Below are 21671 nucleotides of genomic sequence, written 5' to 3'. Positions count from 1 at the left end.
ATGTTACACTATATACCTGCAAGAGTATTTTCATCTATTTTGTGTAACAGATATTATCAATGTTTACCAGAATAGTCCTACTGGATGTATTGTTCGTTTGTGGATAATATATATGTGAGGTTATTGGCAATAACATCTGCCTAATAATGAGTAATGAGAGTATGCAAATATTTGACAACAAGGTTATGGAACTATTTGCAAGAAATAGCGCATAGCATATACAGTATATCATAAATGTGTATACAGGTGATCTATGTATGCTGACATCAGTATAAATCTATAGTATAGACAGGGAGCTGTTTTTTTCTAAAAATAAAAAATAAAAAAGGTTCGGTGGATCTATTTTTTTTAGTGTACAGTGATATAATGTTGCATTATGCTTCAGTCCTTTGTACCTTTCACTATGTAGTTCAATTTGGTCTACTCTTTTACATATTTTTTTTACAATCAATTAGTAAAAAAAAAAACTTTTGTATATCAATCTTTTTTAAATAAATATTTTAGTATTAAACTCTTAAAAGCAATTCAGCCCAACATTTTAATACACTTTGTGCTTTTAAGAATACAAATTTAAACAGTAAGACAAACACAATCACCTTCATATTTCTTCAATACATTGGATACTAATCATAGCACATTATCTTTAAACCAAGTCAGGCAGATTAAATATTTCTATACATAAAGTAAATCTACTCCTGGAAGACATTTTGTAGTTTGCTCAAGTAACCATTGTATCTTGTGAAATACAGCATATTTAGCAAACATGGGGCTGAATTAAGAGACCGCTACATAAATATCATTGTGATAGCTATAATTTGAATACTAAGCTAAATGATTTAACAATCCACCTTTAGAATATCTACAGTTTAAGGTAGGTGAGAAGTTCTTGTAAGAGGGAGGAGCATTTAATAGTTTTTGGCTTACTGTGCTAAATTAAAATGATCCTTCCTGGACCTCCTCTTTATATTAAAGGTTAGCAAACAGTGTTAGGTTAATGTTACAGAGCCATAGGATACTAGTTTGGGATTTATTGACAAGCCTTTAGTCCAGAAACATATGGTGATTCTTGCAGTCTACCAATACACTCTTGTTGCTGAGGTGTGAATGGGTCCATAAAATCAGGTGCCGGGAGTCCTGAGAGGATCATCAAAGACTTGTTCCATATAGTGAAGGTGGGGCATACAGGAAGAATAAAAGAGATCTCAAAAGTATATAGATGAAGGGAATTGGCTGGATCGTAGAAAGAAAATGTGTTGTTGTCATAGTCAAGAAGAACACCTAAGCGCTTAAGCTGTGGATGAACATCCAAAATAATTTCTTTGTTATTGTGTCTCACGAGAAAGTTATTGTTGCAACGAGAGAAGACCCATGAAGAGGTGTTCTTTCCAATCCATTCATTCCTTGGGGCAGACTTATAAGCAATTCCTATTGCATACCTGAGGACAAAAAAAATAAACATTTATAAACATTTTGCTGTTTTGACACCGTGATGCCTTCGACATAGTTGACCACAACTTTCTCCTGCAAATGCTTCACTCTGGTGGCACCAATAGCATAGCTCCCTCTTAGCTCAAATGCTACCTCTATGGCCATTTCTTCTCTAGCACTCGTTTTGTCTCCTTTACTGCTATAAATTGGTATACCCTACTCTCCTCTATCTATAGCTTCTCCCTGACAAGTAATCTGTTCTTTTGGATTCCAGTAGCAAATGTATGCTAATTTATCTTTCTTCTCCTGTCCTCTCACCCTCCCTTGTAACTTGCCTCACTAACTGAACTTTATTTGCTACCTTTATGTTACACTTAACTCAAATCTCCTCTTAACACTTACATTCTTTTTTCACGCAAGGGGCTACTGCAATACTAATCAATTTCCCTGTCATATTCAGCCTGGATTATTGCAATTTTCAATTTTTATACATCAACCTCGCTACAATGAAATAATTTTCACCAAAGCAGTCCTCTCCTTTTGTCTCATTCCTCCTCAACCTACTAAGAAAATGTAAGCACGCAAGAGCAGGGACTTCTTCTCCTTTTCAATCAGTATGTCTTAATGTGTGTTTATGTTATTGTCAATTGTAATCTTGTCTTTGTTGTGATAGTGCTATAAAATCTGCTGACACTTTTTAATAAATGTAATTTAATAACGGCTTAGTTTTTTTTTTGTTGCCCAAAACATAAAAAGTATCTTTGAAGTTTTCTCTAAGCGACCTTTTACTTAACAGAAGCAAGACGTCAACATCTGAACCTAGCATTTTCAGTGCCTATTCACAGACTAATGCACAACAATGTTAAAAATGTATTAACTGCAGATTGTTACTACTCTAGGATTCTGGGTAATATGCCGACATTGAGCAGTGATTTTGCTTGCGGGTTTTCTTTAATAACTTGGCAAAACAGTTTTCCACAGTGCTGAAATCTAAACATTATGAACACCTCTGCGGAAAGGAGTGCATTTTTTTGTGCTTCGAAAGCCTAAAGAGCAATGTACCTTATTAAAAATGAATGTTCGAGGACTGCACACTGCATGTTAAACAGACTGTGTGAAATTTTTAAGCAGAGTTGACAGCATCACCATAATTGGAGTTGTCAGGAACGAACTGACCACGTAGTGTGTGACCCAGGGGGAGAAGCAGAGTGCAGAGATCACACAGAGCCATTAGAAGTTATAATAACTTGCTTAGACATGCATTCAATGAACATTTTCAAAACGAAAAGATAAAAAAGGGACCAAACGAACATAAAAACCATAGGTTGTTGTGCAAGCCATCTACTGAAGGCTTAAGGTAAACTAAACACTGCACATTGAGAATAAAAAAGACATGTGCACAGGTGTTCCTTCACAAACGTACACTAATAACATTATTGTAAGTAAACAGCTTTGTGGGAGTACCATAAAACAGTCTCCATCAATTAGTTCAAGTCAAAGAAATAAAGTTTTACACAGTTTTTACACAGTTTCAAAAGGCATTTTCAGAGTAAGCAAGAGAAGCCACACAACGCACAAACAGTAATAGCTAACATGTCCTTTTGTCTAGTGTGTTATCTAGTGTGTATCAGCAGCTTGGCAAAGAAATAAATGATACTTAAATGAGTGCATTAAACAATCATCAGTCATTGATATTAGACTCTATCCACTAAGCCACAGATTTAACTAAGTTATACAGGAGACAGTAAATGAACATATTACCAGTTATCAGAGCCGTAGTTAGCTTCTTTTGTACCTGAGGCAGGAACAGAAAATTGTGCCTCCTTTTACAAAGGTTATTTTGAGGAAAGTAGATAAAAAAAAATAAGGACATTAATAATATTAGAACAGATTTATAAAGATATGTTACTTAGCATGAATTTACACAAAAATAAAGTGCTCTCGGTATTAATCTGTATTTATTAAGATTTTATACAATCTTTAAGTTATAGAATTAAAGTGTTTTTCATGTTAATTCATCGCCCGGAGAAGTAACCATTTTTGAAAAAAGAAAAACAAATGATTGCAATAATGTTGGGTAAATAAAGATTTAAAAATAAAGCACATTTTAAGTGAGCAATGAGTGTTTAAAGAGGGTTACCTCTTTTATGAGAACACTATATGGACACCTGCCCATTACACCAACAGGGACTTTTAAATACATAGACATTAATATGTAGCTGATCCTCTTATTTGCAGCTATAACAGCTTCCACTCTTCTGAGAAGGCTTTCCACTGGATTTTGGAGCGTTCCTGTGGTGATTTTTTCAAGCATGTCTTTATGGCCCTTGTTTTGTGTGCTGGGGCACAGTCATTCTAGAGTAGTAAAAGGGACTTCCCCAAACTGTTCCCACAAAGTTGGAAGCATAGCATTGTCCAAAACGTCTTGATATGTCCACTTCAGCTCTACTGATTAACCCCTTTGTGACAATGGCTGATTTTATTTTTTGTACCCTTTGTGGCAATGGCTGTTTTAACATTTCTGCGGTACTCGTGTTTAGCTGTAATTTTCTTCTTTCCCGTTTACTGAACCCACACAAGTATATTTTTTTTTTAGGACAAGGAGGGCTTTCTTTATAGGTCATTATTTTGATGGTATCATATCACTTACTTTAAAAAAAAGCATACGGTTAAACATTTTGAAAAAAACGACTTTTTTTCTGAAATGTACTTGATAAATTTATTCATCTATAAAAGCTAATGAAAAAAACTACTATATTCTGTGAGGTGCACGCCTTGTATCCCGACTGGGTATACCCGTCGGTTCTACGATGCTTCCTGCCGGGACCGAAATGTTTAATCGCTTCTAGCGCTAGCCGACACTAGCGAGGAAGGGCTCAGGAACTGGTCCGGTGTCTTTAACTTCGTGGCACCGCAGCTCGCCAAGGCGTAGCCGAATAGTGCCGTAACCCCAATATGTGTTCAGCAACATCTCGTGAGTACAGTGATACCACCCATGCATGGGTTTGTCGGGTTGTTTGGGGGCTAAAAATCCACATTTGGGAGGTATGTCTTTTTTTAAATTGGAAATTAGACATGTGGTCATCCTTCCCTGTGTGTTAACTGGGACATTGTTGAAACCGGCCAATTCAATTTACCCCATCAAATCATTCCGTTTTTAAAAGTAGACGCTCCATGGGCATTTAACATGACAGTATTTTAACTCTTTCCATGTGATAAAAAGCGCTAATTTTAGGACTTGCTCATAAAAAATATTTGTTTGGCCTTCTTTAAAAACATTTTTTGGAAGTGGAAGGTTCCCCTGATGGTGACATTTTTTACATGTTACCATTTTATTTTTACATTTATTTTACTAATCACATTGTGATTAGAAAGCTGGGGTCCATTAACTTGCATGGTTGAATGCAGTACCTCTTTTCATTTTTTGAAAGGATGCGCCACCATCTTGAAAGTGGCAAAATTCCGCAGTGGCTCTCTGGAGTCCTGGGGTGGGTGTTCGGTGTTGCTGAATGCCTTGCTATCGAGGCATTTCAGCAACACCATTGAGAATGGGGGTCCGCCGCCATACAGTGTATGGCGGATGTTGACGCTCGGTGTTGCTGAATGCCTCAACATCGAGGTATTACAGCAACACTGTTTGGGTGCAGAAAGCGAATGTAGATTGCTTTCTGCACCCGTTTGAAGTCATGACGGTCCTGGCACGTCAATTGACGTTAACAGTTTTTTTTCACGTGACGTGTCCGGACCGTCAATTGTCATCAAGGGGCTAAATGGGCGAAAATTCCCACAGAAACTCTCCAAAATCTTGTGGAAAGCCTTCCCAGAAGAGTGGAAGCTGTTATAGCTGCAAAGGGGGACCAACTTCATATTAATGTCTATGCATTTAGATATCTTAAAAGTCCTTGCTGTGGTAGTGGTCAGGGGGCCCAATACTTTTGTCCATATAGTATAGTATATGAACGAATACAACAATAAAAATACTAGTATGTAAATAAAATACAAACACACAGAAGAAAGCCCTGCGCTCAAACTCCCATCACTCTTGGGCGGCAGCAACGGCTATAGTATTCATCAGCTCAAAATACATAGAACAAACACCAAAAAATAGTTACCTGCGCACTATCCCAAACACCTGTGCTTATTTAGACAAAATGGAGGTTTTTAGTTTCACTCCAATGGCCATTAAAATGGAAGCTCGCCTGCCACGTTACGGCAAACCTCTTAGGCAAGTCCTACACTACACAATTCACCTCGCTGCTGTGAGCTAAAGGTAAAAATCTCTAATGAGACAAAGAGGGGTATTCTCTAAACCCCTACACATTTATTAGCCCTTAATAGGGACCACATGGGGTGGGCGGCAGCAATAGTAACCTAGCTGTGAAATACAAAATTGAAATACAGACAGAAGAAAGCCCTGCGCTCAAACTCCCATCACTCTTGGGCGGCAGCAACGGCTATAGTATTCATTCATTGGTGTTTGTAAATAAAATACACCTAATTCTAAAACATAAATCTATCAATGAAAAATACAACCTGCCAATTTTTCTAAGGATTTGAAAAATTCCAGGAGCCATGGTGAATAAGATCCCCTACGATTTCAGGAGCTAGTAAACCATGAGATGCTGGTTCATTTATGGATTATTTTAAATAGAACTATATGGAAGTACCATTTCCTGGATCTTGAATTTCTTTGCTTGGCCTACAAATATTTAGCTTCAAAGCCTATAAATATTTGTAAATCAATGATGTAATGCATTCAACCCCTTAATGACAATTGACGGCCCGGACCGGGTGCAGAAAGCGATCTACGTTTGCTTTCCAAACGCCACAATTTGGAGGTGTGCATTTTTCAAATTGGAATTTTGACATGTTAAAAATTCTGCCCACATATCTTATTTAGGATATCTTTGAACCAGGCCAATTCAGTTTACCCCATCAAACCATATATTTTTTTTAAATATACACCCCTGGTAATATCAAATGCTGGTATTTTAACTTTTTCCATGCACACATTTTAGCAGCAGCCTTTGTTACTGTTTGCTGTAGTATTTTATTGTGTGTTTTTTTAGACACGCATTTTACTTCAGGTATGAATTTACCGCTCCTGGTATATGTCCCTGTCAAACAACATCTCAATATGTGTTCAATAACATCTCCTGAATAAAGCTATACACCCCATACATGTGTTTGGTTATTTGGGAGGTAAAAGGCCACCTTTGTGAGGTGTGCATTTTTTGGTATTTGGACATCTGGTCAGTCTGTACCCATGTCCCATATCTGGGACATCTTTGAAGACGGCCAATTCAATTTACCCCATCAAATCATAATTTTTTTTAAACTAGGCACCCCAAGGGCATTTAAAAGGCCAATATTTTAACTCTTTCTATGCAACAAGTTTTGTGAAGATATAGCGCTAATTGTAGGACTTGCTCATTAAAACGGGGTTTTTTTCGGGGAGGGGTTTCCACCCATAATCCACGGCCAGCCTCACTTGTGCGGCAATGCAGGTATTTAACAGCATTGGCTTTGTCACCAATGCATTGCATCGTGACCCTGTACATGTACAGGCTTTGTCGTTAAGGGGTTAAAAATAATAATATACACTTTCCCAAACGCAGTGATTTATTCACATTTTGGTTTGGTTGAGGCCTGAGCAAGTGTTTTGCATGAACCTAATGGAATATGGACAGTAAAGTAACCTTTGGCATTCCTGAAGCCATCATCAGTATACAGACAGAGATATGATACAGCACAGCTAATAGTGTACATGTGCTACAGCATAAATCATGTTACTATATATTGAGCCAGACACTTAGTTGTACTGCATAACTCCCATCATTAAACAGTAGGCCAGATAATGAGGGCGGTCATTATATGCTGACCCTGACAGTGGTACAACGTCGTTATATAGTGAGCCAGGGACTTACAGTGGTACACTATAACTCCCATCACTATATGCTGAGCCAAACATTGAAGATGGTACACCATAACTTCCTAATGATTTATATAATATAAAATGTATTTTATGTGCATGTGATGGTGTGTGCATATGTGAATCAGTGTGTATGTGAGCTATATCAAATACTCCTACTTGTCTAATCCAATCAGCTCTATACTTTGTCCCTGAATGGCAGAAATAAAATGTGGTCACCCTAGCCACCCCTAATAGAGGTGTTGCTAGTCTCCCACAACGTCTGTGTCTTCAACCACCTCATCAGTGCCCCAAGCAGCTTTCCTGTGACATCTTTGCCCTCAAACACTCCGTCTGTGACCCCAAACAGCTTGTATGGGCCATCTGTGCCCATAAAAAAGCTTGTCTCTGTATCATGTTTGTCTCACAGCTTTCCTGTGCCATCTGAGAAAGTGCCATCACTATCTTTATTAACCGTCTCCCCTGATTGGAGGAACAGGGGAAAGGCTGTTCACAAGGTATGCAGCAGCACATACATGGCTCCCCATAAACATACATATACACTGCCCTTGCACATGCCTACACAGACACATATACTGCCCTTTTACACACACACATACACAATGCTTTTATACACACCTACCCTATACACACACACACATATGCCTGCCCATACACACATAAACATTGCCCATATACACAAAAGTGAGTACACCCCTCACATTTTTCTAAATATTTTAAATGTGACACTGAAGAAATGACACTCTGCTACATTGTAAAGTAGCGAGTATACATCCTATATAACAGTGTAAATTTGCTGTACCCTTAAAATAACTCAACACAGCCATTAATGTCTAAACCTTGGCAACAAAAGTGAGTACACCCCAAACTGGGCCCAAAGTGTCAATATTTTGTGTGGTCACCATTATTTTCCAGCACTGGCTTAACCCTCTTGGGAACGGAGTTCCCCAGAGCTTCACAGCTTGCCACTGGAGTCATCTTCCACTCCTCCATTACGACACCACAGAGCTGGTGGATGTTAGAGACCTTGCGCTCCCCTGTTTGAGGATGCCCCACAGATGCTCAATAGGTTTAGGTCTGGAGACATGCTTGGCCAGTCCATCACCTTTACCCTCAGCTTCTTTAACAAGGCAGTGGTCGTCTTGGAGGTGTGTTTGGGGTCCTTATGTTGGAATACTGCCCTGCGGCCCAGTCTCCGAAGGGAGGGGATCATGACACTCCCACCACCATGCTTAACTGTAGGCAAGACACACTTGTCTTTGTACTCCTCACCTGGTTGCCGCCACACACGCTTGACACCATCTGAACCAAATAAGTTTATCTTGGTCTCATTGGACCACAGGACACAGTTCCAGTAATCCATGTCCTTAGTCTGCTTGTCTTCAGCAAACTGTTTGCGGGATTTCTTGTGCATCATCTTTCTTGTACATCATCTTCCTTCTGGGGCGACAGCAATGCAGACCAATTTGATGCAGTATGCGGCGTATGGTCTGAGCACTGACAGGGTGACCCTTTCAACCTCTGCAGCAATGCTATCAGCACTCATAAGTCTTTTTCCAAAAGTCAACATCTGGATACGATGCTGAACACATGCACTCAACTTCTTTGGTCGACCATGGCGAGGTCTGTTCTGAGTGGAACATGTCCTGTAAAACCGCTGTATCGTCTTGCCCACCGTGCTGCAGCTCAGTTTCAGGGGCTTGGCAATTTTCTTATAGCCTAGGCCATCTTTATGTAGTGCAACAATTCTTTTTCAGAAAGCACCCAGATCCCCACCAACACGTGTACAGAAGTGCTATAAATATATTATACTTCCCAGTGTCTGCGTCTGCCCAAATATCACTCTTCCTCAGAGTGCAACAATACGAATAGATCCAAAGTTGGGGCACAATAACATGGAAGGGAAAAAAAAATTAAAATAGCGTAATATAATTAAGTAAAACAATGAATATGTAGAGGTGTAAGTACCACTCACAAATAAAGTAGAAATATCAAGCCCATCTGATGATTCTTTGGAAAAATCTCTTTAATATTGTCTTAAAACTATTAAAAATTGATAAAACAGACCGCAATAGTGATAGTAACTCTGATCATGGAATCCATAGGAAGTTGAATTGCACTTACAATTGGGTTAAGCGCAAATGGCAATAACCGTGTACAGTAGATTTAATGTTCCTTGATCCTCAGAGTCCACAGCATGGTAGAAAATGTCTTTTAAAACTGCTCTCTCGACGCGTTTCGCTCTTAGCTTCCCCAGGAGATAGTTTCTGTATGTCCATGCACTGTTGCACGCTCACGTGATCTCCCCAACCAGTCCTGCAGGCCGCAGCTGCTGATAAGGCGGCTGTGCGCACCCTCGGAGCTGCACCCGAGGTGAGTGTCTCACTTGGCTCACTCGCCTCACCCTTCTTACCGCCCTGCCAGTTATGTTCTACAACAGCATAGTCTTAATTTTAGTTTTCTTAAAAACCTGTTTATTCATTCACAGAATATAACAGTTGATATACGAGGTCCCATAAGCAGAATAATTCTCAGATGGTACAATTGTCCTAATTTTAGTTTTCTTTACTAAACATAATAAGAAAACTTGACAAAATTACCAAGGAAGGGGTTGAGGCAGTTCAGAGGACAGTTAAAAAATACTATCCAGCACTTTTACTATAAGCAAAGATTTGTCAAGTAACCTATCATCTTCTTTACCTAGGACAGCATTGCTGTTATAAATATTATTACTGATTTATAAAGGACCTTCATCTTCTACAGTTTTCACAATGGTCAATCAGGACATAATTTGGACTTAAAGGAAAAAAAGTTGAAGAGGTTGGAGAAAATATTAGAGGTGGACTAGCCAAACAATTGTAGAATTTTGTAGAATAGTTTAATTAAAACACTAACCTCTTAATGATCCTGGTTATTTTACAATGTTTGTGCTACAGGACCAGAGCAATTTTCATGTTTTTGCTATATCTTTATTCAACTGTGATTGCCCACTTACTCATTTTGTTTATTAGTCCCACATGTTTTTTTCCCCGGAAAAGGTAGGGCTTACTTTAGGAATGATAATATATAAACCATCATATGAAAGAAAAAGTATTTGTCCTGGTTTTGGAAAACACCCTATAGGCATGATATTTACATCTATTTTGGTTGCTACAAGGTTAAATATAAAAGTTGGTCATCATTGTTTCCAGACTAGATTTTTATTAATGTGATATGCTGGGTAACATCCTACTTACCTTTCTATGTGGCCCACCACAAGCACAAATATTTTTTCTCTGCCTTTTCACACGTAGGGCACATTTTGGGATATATGCTGCACACTGGGATGCCTGGGACAGGACAAACAAAATAATCTCCCACTTCTTTTGAAGACATGGATACCACATACGCTACTGTGCAAAACTGTGAGGCAGCTGTAAAAAGATTTTGTAAAGTATGTGGTATTTTCAAAACTAGACATGTTTTTAATTTTATCATTAAAACAATGCAAAATGAGTCAACAGAAGAAAAATCTAAATGAAATCAATATTTGGTGTGACTACCCTTTGCCTTCTGCATCAGGATTAACTGTTCTAAGTACACTTGCATACAGTTTTAAGGAACTCGACAGGGAAGTTCTTCTGTGGAGCTAGGCAGCCTCAGTTGCACATGATTTTGTGAAGTCTAAACCATCACTTCCAGGACTCCTTGTTCTTCTTTGTGCTGAAGATAGCTCTTAATGTTATGTTTGGGGTCACTGGCATGCAGGATACATTTGGAGCCAATTGGATGCCTCTCTGATGGTATTGCATGATATATGCTCCTAAACCTTCGTGTTAAGTACCGAACTTTGGATTGTTTGTTCACTACGCTTTTGCCTGTTCCCTTAAAGCCAATAAATTGTGGATACTAATAACTTACTTAAGCGCACTCCAAAAGTGGGAAGGCTGATGCCTTTTTCAGAATGTCCAAGGTTGCTATTGAAGTGGGGAAACTCACTGCAGCCACCCACACCATACTTTCTTCTCCAATCGTAGAAAGAATCATGAACATACAAGACAACAGTCCATACTACTCCTGAGGGTAAGCTGTCAGTCCTCTTTCCTGAGGAAAGACAGGTGTAACTAAGCACTGCCACACATATTGAATGGCAGATATGCATTCTTTTTCTAGTGGGGCTTACAGTGAAAGCCAGCTGTCCCTTTAAGCTGAACAAAAGCCATTTATGTGGCCTATGACACTAAAAGGCATAGTGTGGTGGATACCATGTATGAAAAAAAAAAACTTACTATACCGGGCTAGAGCTTGGCATACATCCGTATTTAATTTGACTAACAACTGGTACATGAGGTAGGTAATTTACCCCTTTTCACAAAAAGACCACAAAGTCATTAGGTAATAGATAAAAAGGGATAAAGCTTTGTACTTAATACTGTTTATGAACAGATTTAATTCCACATATAACAGTGACATCTGTTATTGCTGTGATCTTTACAAAAACATATGTGCGTCCATCTACTCTATCTAAAAAGAAGTTCCATTTAGTGCTGATATGAGCATGCCAACACTGGTGTTTTAAAATAACAGCATATGGGTTTTGGAATTGGAGATTGGAGTCTGGGGTTGATGTATTTTATATACAGAAAAATCTGTCATTGCAATAATAAACATAAAAAGAGCACCTTTCTCCAGTAGCGTACCTAGCGGGGGGCGGGCGGTCCGCACCGGGTGCCGCTCATCAGGGGGGTGCCAACTTGCCGGCACCCCTCCAGAGACGGACAGTAATGTCCGCCGCTGGAGGAGCAGGCTCGCAAGAGAGCGGTATCGGAGGTCTTTAACAGACCTCCGGCTCCCTTGAGTGATTTTAAGCCGGTTCCATACAGTGGCAGAGCTGGGAGACAGAGGCCTTGCACCCCCACCGCAGGACTCCTGAAAGATAAGTGAACTTCAAAGGGGGCAGAGGGTAGATAGTTAGGAGGGGGTAGATAGGGAGAAGGGAGTGAGACGGGGGGATAGGGGGTAGATAGGGAGAAGGGAGTGAGAATGGGGTAGGTAGGGAGAAAGGAGGGTAGCAAGAATATTGAAATAAAGAGTCAGAATGAGAGAGCGAAAATCAATGGATTAATGAGAATTAATGAATTTGTGAGAATGCATCAATAAATGTGTAAATAATTTGTGTGAAGAATAAATGATTGTGTGAATGAAAGTGAATTAGTGAGTGACTGTAAAAGTGTTTGTGTTAATCATAGGTGTATAGTTGATTTGTCAAAAAGGCAAAGATGGTATAAGCAGGGTGTTTATGGGACAAAAATGGCACAGGCAGGGTGTTTATGGGACAAAGATGGCACAGGTAGTGTGTTCATGGGACAAAGATGGCGTACACTCGGCTGTTTGGGAACAATGCTGACTCATGCTGGGGTGTTTGGGGGCAAAGATGGCACATCCTATGTGTGTGTAATTTGGGTGCTGGTCAGGTTCTATGTGGGCAATGTGGACGCTGTTTTTTTTGGAGAGTTATTAAAGAAAGCACTATTAATTTATTTTATTTATTAAATTTATTTTTTTCAGATTTCTTGTTGTTTACAGTTGACATACAGTTTACTAATTGGTGCAATAAATATTTTTTTTTTATCAATTCTGTTTATTGTGAAACGAACCACAATGACAGAGAACCAAACAGTAAATACAGGAATGAATGGTAGATAGGAAATGTCACTGGAAACATATGCAATGAATACAATACATGTAATGTGGAAGACACGGCCGCGCGACAGAAGGAGACAAAACCCCAAATACACAGATATGCAGAATCACAAAAGCCATCACACACAGGTAAGTGTAAGAGAGCATGGTTCAAGAAAGAAACAAAAATAGCAAGTATGAAGGTACGTAAAGATCAGGTAAGTACCGGCAGTGAATGTATGCTTACTGCCTCAGTATGTAGAGTCACAGAGATCAGAATACGACCAAACACAACAAAACAGCACATGAGCGGTATCAACGACATGATGAAAAAAATAGAGAGAAAACAAAATAAAAGTCACTTGCCACAGAGGTCCGATAGGCTCACAAAAAAAATTAAAAAGGGGGGGGGGCAGTACAAAATCATGAAATGGATGGGGGAGCATCAACACCCACAATGGAGGAAAAACGCGAGGAGAGAAGGAAAACCTTCCAGTGGAACCAGCGCAAATCATGCTTATGCGCCAGGCCCCTGGAGGACATCACCAGATATTCCATGTGACAAATGAAAACTAGCTTCTGAAACCAAACCTGAATCGGAGGAGTGGAATGAGATTTCCAAAATTGAGGGATTAAGGCCCTGGCCGCATTAAGAAAGTGCACAACAAGAGAACGTTTATAACCGCCTATCGGGACGGGGGGGGCTTGTAATAAAACCAATTGGGGCGACAATTGATAGTCAGGGTCGCAAACCTCCCTGATCACCGCCGTCACCCTGGACCAAAAGGGACGCACCAGTGGACAGTCCCACCATATATGGACGTAGGAGCCCGTATGGGATTCACAGCGCCAACATAGTGGAGATACCTGAGGAAGGAACCTGTGTAGTTCCGCCGGAACCCTGTACCAACGGGTGAGTATCTTAAAAGCTAACTCCTGAGCCCTGCTGGAGATGACCCCTCTATGAGTCAGGTAGGCGATATCGCTCCACTCCCGATCCGAGAATTGTACCCCTAATTCATGTTCCCATAAACTATAGTAGTAGGGTTTAAGCTTACAAGTGGCGTCCAAAACAGCTGAATAAAGGTCAGATAGAAGATGCGGGGTCTCCCTACCCACAGCACATAAGGATTCAAAGGGCATAAGAGGGCGCAGTACCCGGGAATCCCTGAGGAGGTCAGAAACAAAGTGTTGAAGTTGAAAATGAAAGAAGGTGAAATGCTTAGGAATGGGACGAAGTTTACAGAGATCCTGGAGGGGACGCACAGAGGAACCTTGAAGCACATGATGAAGACGGAGTACGTGGGCACCAGCTGGCAGCAGAGGGCCAGACAATGCAGAGGACAGGCCTGGACCAAAAGCGGGGTTGTGTGAAATGGGCGTAAGAGGACTAGGGTGAGAAAGGAGGTGCCCCCTAGATAAGACCCGCTTAAGAACCCTCAGGGTAGGCGAAATAGTCGGATGGCGTGGGATAAGCGGAAGTCGCCGCGATTCAGGGACCCATGGGACAGTAGAGATATGGTGAGAGAATAACGAGTGTTCAATATGAACCCACTGCTTGGGAACAAAGAGGGACCATTCCACCAGGCGCCTAAGATGGGAGGCCATCCAATAAAGCTCGATGTCAGGAAGCCCCATACCCCCCTTCAATTTCGGCCTAGTTAAATGGGAGTAAGAGAGCCTAGGCTTCCTACCTCCCCAAACGTAGCGCGTGAAGGTCCTATGACAGGACTTAAAAAAGGCCTTCGGTAAGAAAATAGGGAGGGTCTGAATGGGATATAACAGTCTGGGGAGGATGTTCATTTTGAGCACACTCATCCTCCCAAACCAGGAGAGATGGGGGAAGGACCATTTTTTCAAATCATAATCAATGGAGCGGAGGAGCCTGGTGAAATTGAGGTTGGCGAGCTCAGACAGGCAGGGAGAAATATAAAGGCCCAGGTACTTAATGGCGTCCGAACGCCACTGGAAGGGGAAAGAATTAGCACACTGAACACGGAGCGAGTCAGCTATGCCAAGCCCAAGGATCTCCGACTTTTGGAGATTAATTTTATAGTTGGAAATGACCTGAAATGCACGGAGTTCTCGAAGTAAATGAGAGATGGAATCTATCGGGTTCTGCAAAACGCAGAGCACATCATCAGCATAAGCCAATACCTTGTGGTCCGTGTCCCCGACTCGTAAACCGGTGATGGAAGGATTGAGGCGGACGGCATTAAGGAACGGCTCCAGGGACAAAATAAACAATAAAGGGGAGAGGGGACAGCCCTGACGGGTGCCATTCGACAGGGCAACCCGACCCGATAGTATCCCATTCACCCGGATCTGAGCAGACGGGCCGGAATACAAGGATTGGACAAGAGAAACATAAGCAGGACCCAATCACACCCGCGACAGAACTGAGAACATGAAGGGCCAGGACACCCTGTCGAAAGCCTTCTCGGCATCCATTGACAACAGCACCGAGGGAAGTTTATGAAACTGAGAGTAATTAATCAAATCAAGGAGACGAATAGTGTTATCCCTTGCCTCCCGGCCAGGGACAAAGCCCACCTGATCCGGGTGGACAAGGGAAGGAATCAACGGTTGTAACCTGAGCGCTAGAATTTTAGCTAGGAGCTTCAAGTCCGTGTTTATCAGCGAGATAGGCCGATAACTACCACAACTTTCAGCGTCCCTACCAGGTTTGGGGACTACAGTAATCACAGCGGAATTGGAGGAAGGGTGGAGTGGGGTACCACAGGAGAGGGCACCAAAAAGTGTCAGTAATTGGGGGCCCAGAACCGGAAAGAACCTCCTATAATAGAGCGGAGTGAACCCATCCGGGCCCGGGCATTTGCCCCGAGGGAGAAGTTTCAGGGCCTGATCAATTTCGTCCATGGTGACGGGAGCGTCCAGCGCATCTCTATCCACCCTGGAGATACTAGCCTTTTGGTATTTAGATAAGTAAGCGTCTACAGCGGTCCGCATAGAATCGCCCGACGAGAAAGGTAAATTGTACAAATTTTGATAAAAAGACTGGAAACAATGTGCAATGTGTTCAGAGCGATGGTGTAAAGAACCCCGTGCATCTCGTATTTTAGGAATGTACGTAGCCGAACGTTTATGACAAAGGGCCCTGGCCAAAGACTTACCGGGTTTATCACCCAGTTCGTAAAAGTGTTTTCTAAGGAGCAGGAAATTGCGTTTCACCTTCGCATCCAAAAGGGAAGCCAACTGGTCCCTAAGAGTCTGCAACTGGAGAAGGACAGTTCCATCTCCAGTATGCTTATGCCGCAGTTCCAACTGAGCAATCCGTTGGGTGAGATTAACAATAGCGGACAATTCCAATTTTTTGTTCTGAGAGCCCAGTTGAATCAGGTGTCCCCGAATGACTGATTTGTGGGCTTCCCACACAGTGGAAAACGGGGTCTCCGGAGATGAATTCTCCTGAAAGTAAGTACGGAGGCAACCAGACAGGGCTTCCACGTTGTTTTGGGGGTTACCCAAAAGATTCTCATTTAAGCGCCAGGACCACAGCCGGGCAGGGAGATCAGGGAGGGCGAGGGAGAGGTGTACAGGGGCGTGATCACTGAAAGTTTGGACACCTATATCAGTTTTGAGAAGGAAAGGTAAGTGGTGATGGGAGAGAAAGAACATATCAATTCTAGTGTACCTGTTATGGAGAGATGAGAAGTATGTATAGTCCCTGTCCCTAGGGTGCTGCGCCCTCCACACATCAACTAACTGATTAAGGTGTAATTGCCTCTTCACTCTGTTGATATTGGAATAAGAGATATGTGAGGACGAGGCAGAACAGTCCAAGGTGGGATTTAGAACCATGTTAAAGTCTCCCCCCAAGACCGTAAGGCCTTCCTGAAAGACTGATAACTTAGCCAGAACACGCACCAAAAAAAGAACTTGGTTCCTATTGGGGGCATAGAGATTAACCATAGTGACCTTCTGTTGACCAATATAACATTTAAGAAAGAGGTAACGTCCCTCAGGGTCCCGCCATACCTCAAGCTCCTTAAAGGGGATGTCCTTATGAATCAAAATAGCAACCCCCTTGGTTTTAGAATCTGAACAACTGGCACAATACACAGTATGAAAGTATCTATCAGACAAACTAAACTGTCTAGTAGCCAGAAAGTGTGTTTCTTGAATGTATGCAATCTTAGCTTTCAAAGAGCGCAAAACATACAGCAACTTGGAGCGTCGCTGGGGTTTATTAAGTCCCCTAATGTTGAGAGAGGTAAAATGGATCAAATCAGGAGACATCGAGAGGATGGCAGGAACCCCTTAGGAGCACAAATGATACCGCTCAATAAAATGAAAAAGAACAAAAACCATAACAATAAAACACAAAAACAAGACGAAGCAATCGTCAAATGCCAAAGCATTGAAAGGTGAGCCAGCAGATCGAGAAGACGATCTAAGACCAGGACCACCAAGCAAAGCGCCTCTGGCTCTGGCAGGGCAGCATAGGCCAACAGGAAACAGTGAATCAATAGACATCAGGCAGAACAAGTATACCCTCTATGTTTAAAGTATAAGAAAAGGGGATAAAGGTCACCGAACAAAACAGAAGTAGAAGAGGGGGGGATAGAGAATGGAAAATGTGAATGGGAGACTCCCCCCGGGAAAATATAAAACAAATGCGTGGTGCAGAAAAGTAGGTCCCAAAAAGGAACTCCAACCCACCACGCCGCAGATAGAGACAGAGGAAAGGAAAGACATCAAAAAGGTGAGAAAAAGAAGAAAGAAAAAAAAAAAGGGGGGGGGGAGAAGAAGGAGAGGAGAAACATCAGTACAACAATGCCCACAACTTATCCTCCGGCGAAAAGGAGAAGACGAACAGTCAGTCCCCGAGAGGAGCATCCAATCCAAGCCCGAAAGCCGCGAAGGAGACACGTGTAGGAAACCCAGCAAGGTGAGTACGCAGAGAGAAGGGCGATCCAGGCGTAAACCACAATATCCCGGAGGAAGGTGAGCAAAGAGACGGTGTAGATGTTTATACAGGAGGAACCTCAGATATGGGATGATGGACAGGTAGAGTGCGTTGCCTAAGCGGCAGGCAGATCCTTCGTATTGCGTTGACGTTTGCGGCGCTGCGGACCCGGAGTCCAAGCCAGGGCAGGATCAGAAAGTCGCGGTGGTGCAGTGAAATTGTATTCCCAGTCGTCAACATGTACCTTAGGGAGATCAAGACGATCGAGAAAGTCCGGAATATCGGACACTTGACGAATCGAAAAGGTACGTCCGTCTCGCCTGACCAGTAAAGCCGCGGGAAAACCCCACTGGGATCGTGGAACGGCGTAAGAGTTCCGTGATGGGACGAAGAGAGCGCTGAAACTGCAAAGTCTGCGGCGAGAGATCGGGGAAGAGCAAGATCTTGTGGCCCTCCCAAGCGACCGAATTCGTCGGGCGATAGCGCGCCAAAATAGCCTCCTTGGTAGAGTAGTCGTGTATCCGACAGATAATATCACGAGGTGGTTGGGTGTCAGCCGATCGAGGCCTCAGTGCCCTATGTGCACGGTCAAATTTAATCGGAGCATCCAAGGGCCTCTGCAGCAACGAATTAAAGATCGTACACAAAGTAGGTACGATATCGGGTAGCTCGACCGTCTCTGGGACACCACGGACTCGTAGATTGTTTCTACGGCCCCTATTATCAATAACGTCGAGGCGCCGGGTAATGCCCACAATGGTACCTGCCTGATCTTGAAGTTGGGCAGAGAGAAGGTCCACCGTCGATGAGATTTTAGTGGTGTCTGCCTCAAGCGTTGCCACGCGGTCCCCGATGTGTTTCATGTCCGATTTGATCTCAGTAAGGACCTCGTGGATGCCACGTGTCGCACGATCAACAACTGACATGAGGTCCGCTTTCGTGGGCAGAAGCTTGAGAGCATTCTGCCAAGAAGAGTCCAGGGTAGGCATCCCCCGATCATCAGGAGGGAGTGTGGAGACCACATCCTCCGAAACACCGCTCTGCGGGCTGCCAGGAGCTGAGAGAGGCCTAGGGAGGGAGTCCCTCGAGAAAGTAGGAACGGACAGAGGTGAGTGGTTGCTTCTCCCTCGTGCCGTGTGTCTTCAGGGTGGCCGCAGCCCTGTTAGATTTGCCCATCATCGGCGAAAATTATCCGTTCGGTGAGTATAAAGGACGAGGGTAGACGGAGCTCAGAGCTCACGCGTCCATTTTGGAACTCGGTTGGCCACACCCCCCCAATAAATATTCTTTACATAATTTTGTAGATGTCTTTACATTTGGTGGGGGGGGGGGTGCCACTTACAGGATCCGCCCCGGGTGCCAAATACTCTAGGTATGCCCCTGCCTTTCTCCACTAAAAATATTATGCATACAAACAAAAGAAAGGAAGGACAGGGATTGCATGGGAAGTCAACATTAACTACTTTGTGCACACCTAGCTTATTGTTTGAAGTAGAAGTCTCACTAGATACATAAGCATGGACCTATTTTTAAGTTTCTGGGTTATTATACACAGGCATGCACAAACTGGTAAATGGAATACCTTCAACATGTGCAGTGCAACCTCAAATTAGTCTGTATTGACTATTGAATTTGGTAATTGGGAAGCATTTATAATATCTAAAATGAGTCTTTTTTTTATCAAAATATTCCTTGCGGTTTTAGAAGCTCATAAATATTTCTATTAAATCACTTGCTTCAAATATTGTACCATCCTGGTCTGAATTTATTTTAATCATGCAACGCTGGGAGTGGGAAGGATCTTAAGGATTTCAGTACTTCACCACCATATTGTTATGGTTGTTATCAACAGAAGGGACATAACATTAAGTGGGTCAAAGTATATGAGTGTTCTTTTCCACCTTACTCAATGCTCTACATTTATAATCACACAAATGTTTTTTTTTATATTTTATAAAACTGATCATGAAATGCCAGCACCGCGGCAGAGCGAGAAGACGGATGCCTCCCGCTCTCACCACAGGACTCCGGCAACAAGGTAAGTGGGGGGGGTGTAGTTTGAAGGCGTAGTTTGAAGGGGCAGAGGGAGGGTGTAGTTTGAAGGGGCGGGGGGTAGTTTGAAGGGGCAGAAGGGGGGGTGTAGTTTGAAGGGGCAGAAGGGGGGGTGTAGTTTGAAGGCGCAGAAGGGGGGGTCGTTTGGAGGGGGGCGCCAGAGGAGTAGTCCGCACAGGGCGCCACAACGCCTAAGGCCGGCTCTGGGTGTGAGGTTCCATGTTTTGAGTGCTGCTACAGTTCTCTGTATGTCTGTGCCTAAGTTTCTGTTTCTCAGATTTTTTTGTGTAAAACCTGCCCCCAGTGGCATAGCTACAGGGGTTGCAGCAGCAACGGGGCCTGTGCTTGTAGGGGGCCGGTGTGACCTCTTTTCCTGTCTCCTCATACGGTTTCAAAATTGTTTAGAAAGGGATGTGTAATTGTGTGTGTGAACATGGATTTGTATTTGTGTGTGTGTGAGCATACATGTGTAATTGTGTGTGTGAGCACGGATTTGTAGGGGTTTGTGTGTAACCATGTATGTGTAAGCAGGGTGAAATGTGTTAGAATGCCTTTATATATGTGTGCCAGAGTGCACAGACAAGTTGTTTGGGGGCACAGACCAGTTGCTGAAGTTGCCCCTAGGCTATTTTCGCACCAGGGCCCTGTGGTTTCTAGCTACGCACCTGCCTGCCCCTACCTTATTCCTTTGTTTCTGTCCTACCTGCTACAGGTAAGCACCTTGTTTTTTTCTCCTATTTTAGTTTTGGTGTTTTGCTTTTTTGTGTAGGGCTAGTGTTCTTGCATTCTGTGAAGTAATATGAAGCTGTGACAAGCTTGTATCTTACGGCCATAGGATAAACCGACTTTTTACATGAGTGAGGTCCTGGAGCTAGCTTTTGTGATTGTTTTGTATCTTTGTTTGATGCTTGCCTGTATCCCTGTCCTTTACTTCAGTTTGCCATGCCTGTTTGCCATCTGGATCTGTCTCAGCACATGTATACCTCTGCATATTGGACTCCGATGCATGACACCAGACTTCCTATTGATCATGACAGTCTTCACAGCAGCTAGCCCACAATGCAAACAGCCAAGAAACACGGAATCTCTTGAAGAGAAACATCTGTGATGAACCCCTCTGGGGTTACATAACCCTGATTCTAGGGCTGCAACAACTAATTGATACAATCGATAATAATAGATAATGAAAATCGTTGCCAAGAATTTCATTATCGATTAGTTGAATCGATTCTATCGAATATAAGAGGAGGGGTTTTTCAGAACAAATGCTTTGAAAAATACCCTTCATTTTATAATCCGATCAGAGGTTGCATAATAACACTAAGATCCAGATCCCCCACAGCCCTGCAGGGGACCTGGATCCTCCTCTCTGACAGCCGGCAGACGTCTGTGCAATGCGCACAGACATCCTCCGCTACTGTCCTCCATTTCCGCCGGGGCTTCTATGATGGAGCACCAGCGTGACATGACCTTCTATGATGGACCACCAGCGTGACATGACCTTTATATTCTTCCTCTCTGGCAGCCGGTGGGGGTCTGTGCCTTGGGGGCAGAGTGGCATATACGGGGTATAAGGCATATCTGGGGGCAGAGGGGCATATCTGGAGGGGCAGAGAGGCATATCTGGAGGGGGCATAAGGCAGTGTGGCAAGCCTGGGCTCAGATGTG

At 42.7% G+C, this 21671-nt stretch overlaps 1 protein-coding gene across 1 annotated transcript in view; it reads right to left on the bottom strand.

Moving 5' to 3' along the window:
* Window positions 1-1027: 1027 nt before the first annotated feature.
* The window catches only part of LOC149276094 (E3 ubiquitin-protein ligase MID2-like), a 96065-nt gene continuing 75421 nt past the window's right edge, over window positions 1028-21671 (bottom strand). Inside the window, exon 9 of the mRNA XM_089503896.1 lies at window positions 1028-1436. Coding sequence (XP_089360022.1) covers window positions 1028-1436 — 409 coding nt within the window. The remainder of the gene's footprint in view (window positions 1437-21671) is intronic.

Source organism: Sceloporus occidentalis, unplaced genomic scaffold (assembly GCF_023333645.1).
Source record: "Sceloporus occidentalis isolate IW3139 unplaced genomic scaffold, rSceOcc1.0.p SCAF_247, whole genome shotgun sequence".
NCBI classification, from domain to species: domain Eukaryota; kingdom Metazoa; phylum Chordata; class Lepidosauria; order Squamata; family Phrynosomatidae; genus Sceloporus; species Sceloporus occidentalis.
Note: the sequence above shows the minus strand (reverse complement) of the source record. Positions and strands in the feature narration are given on the sequence as shown.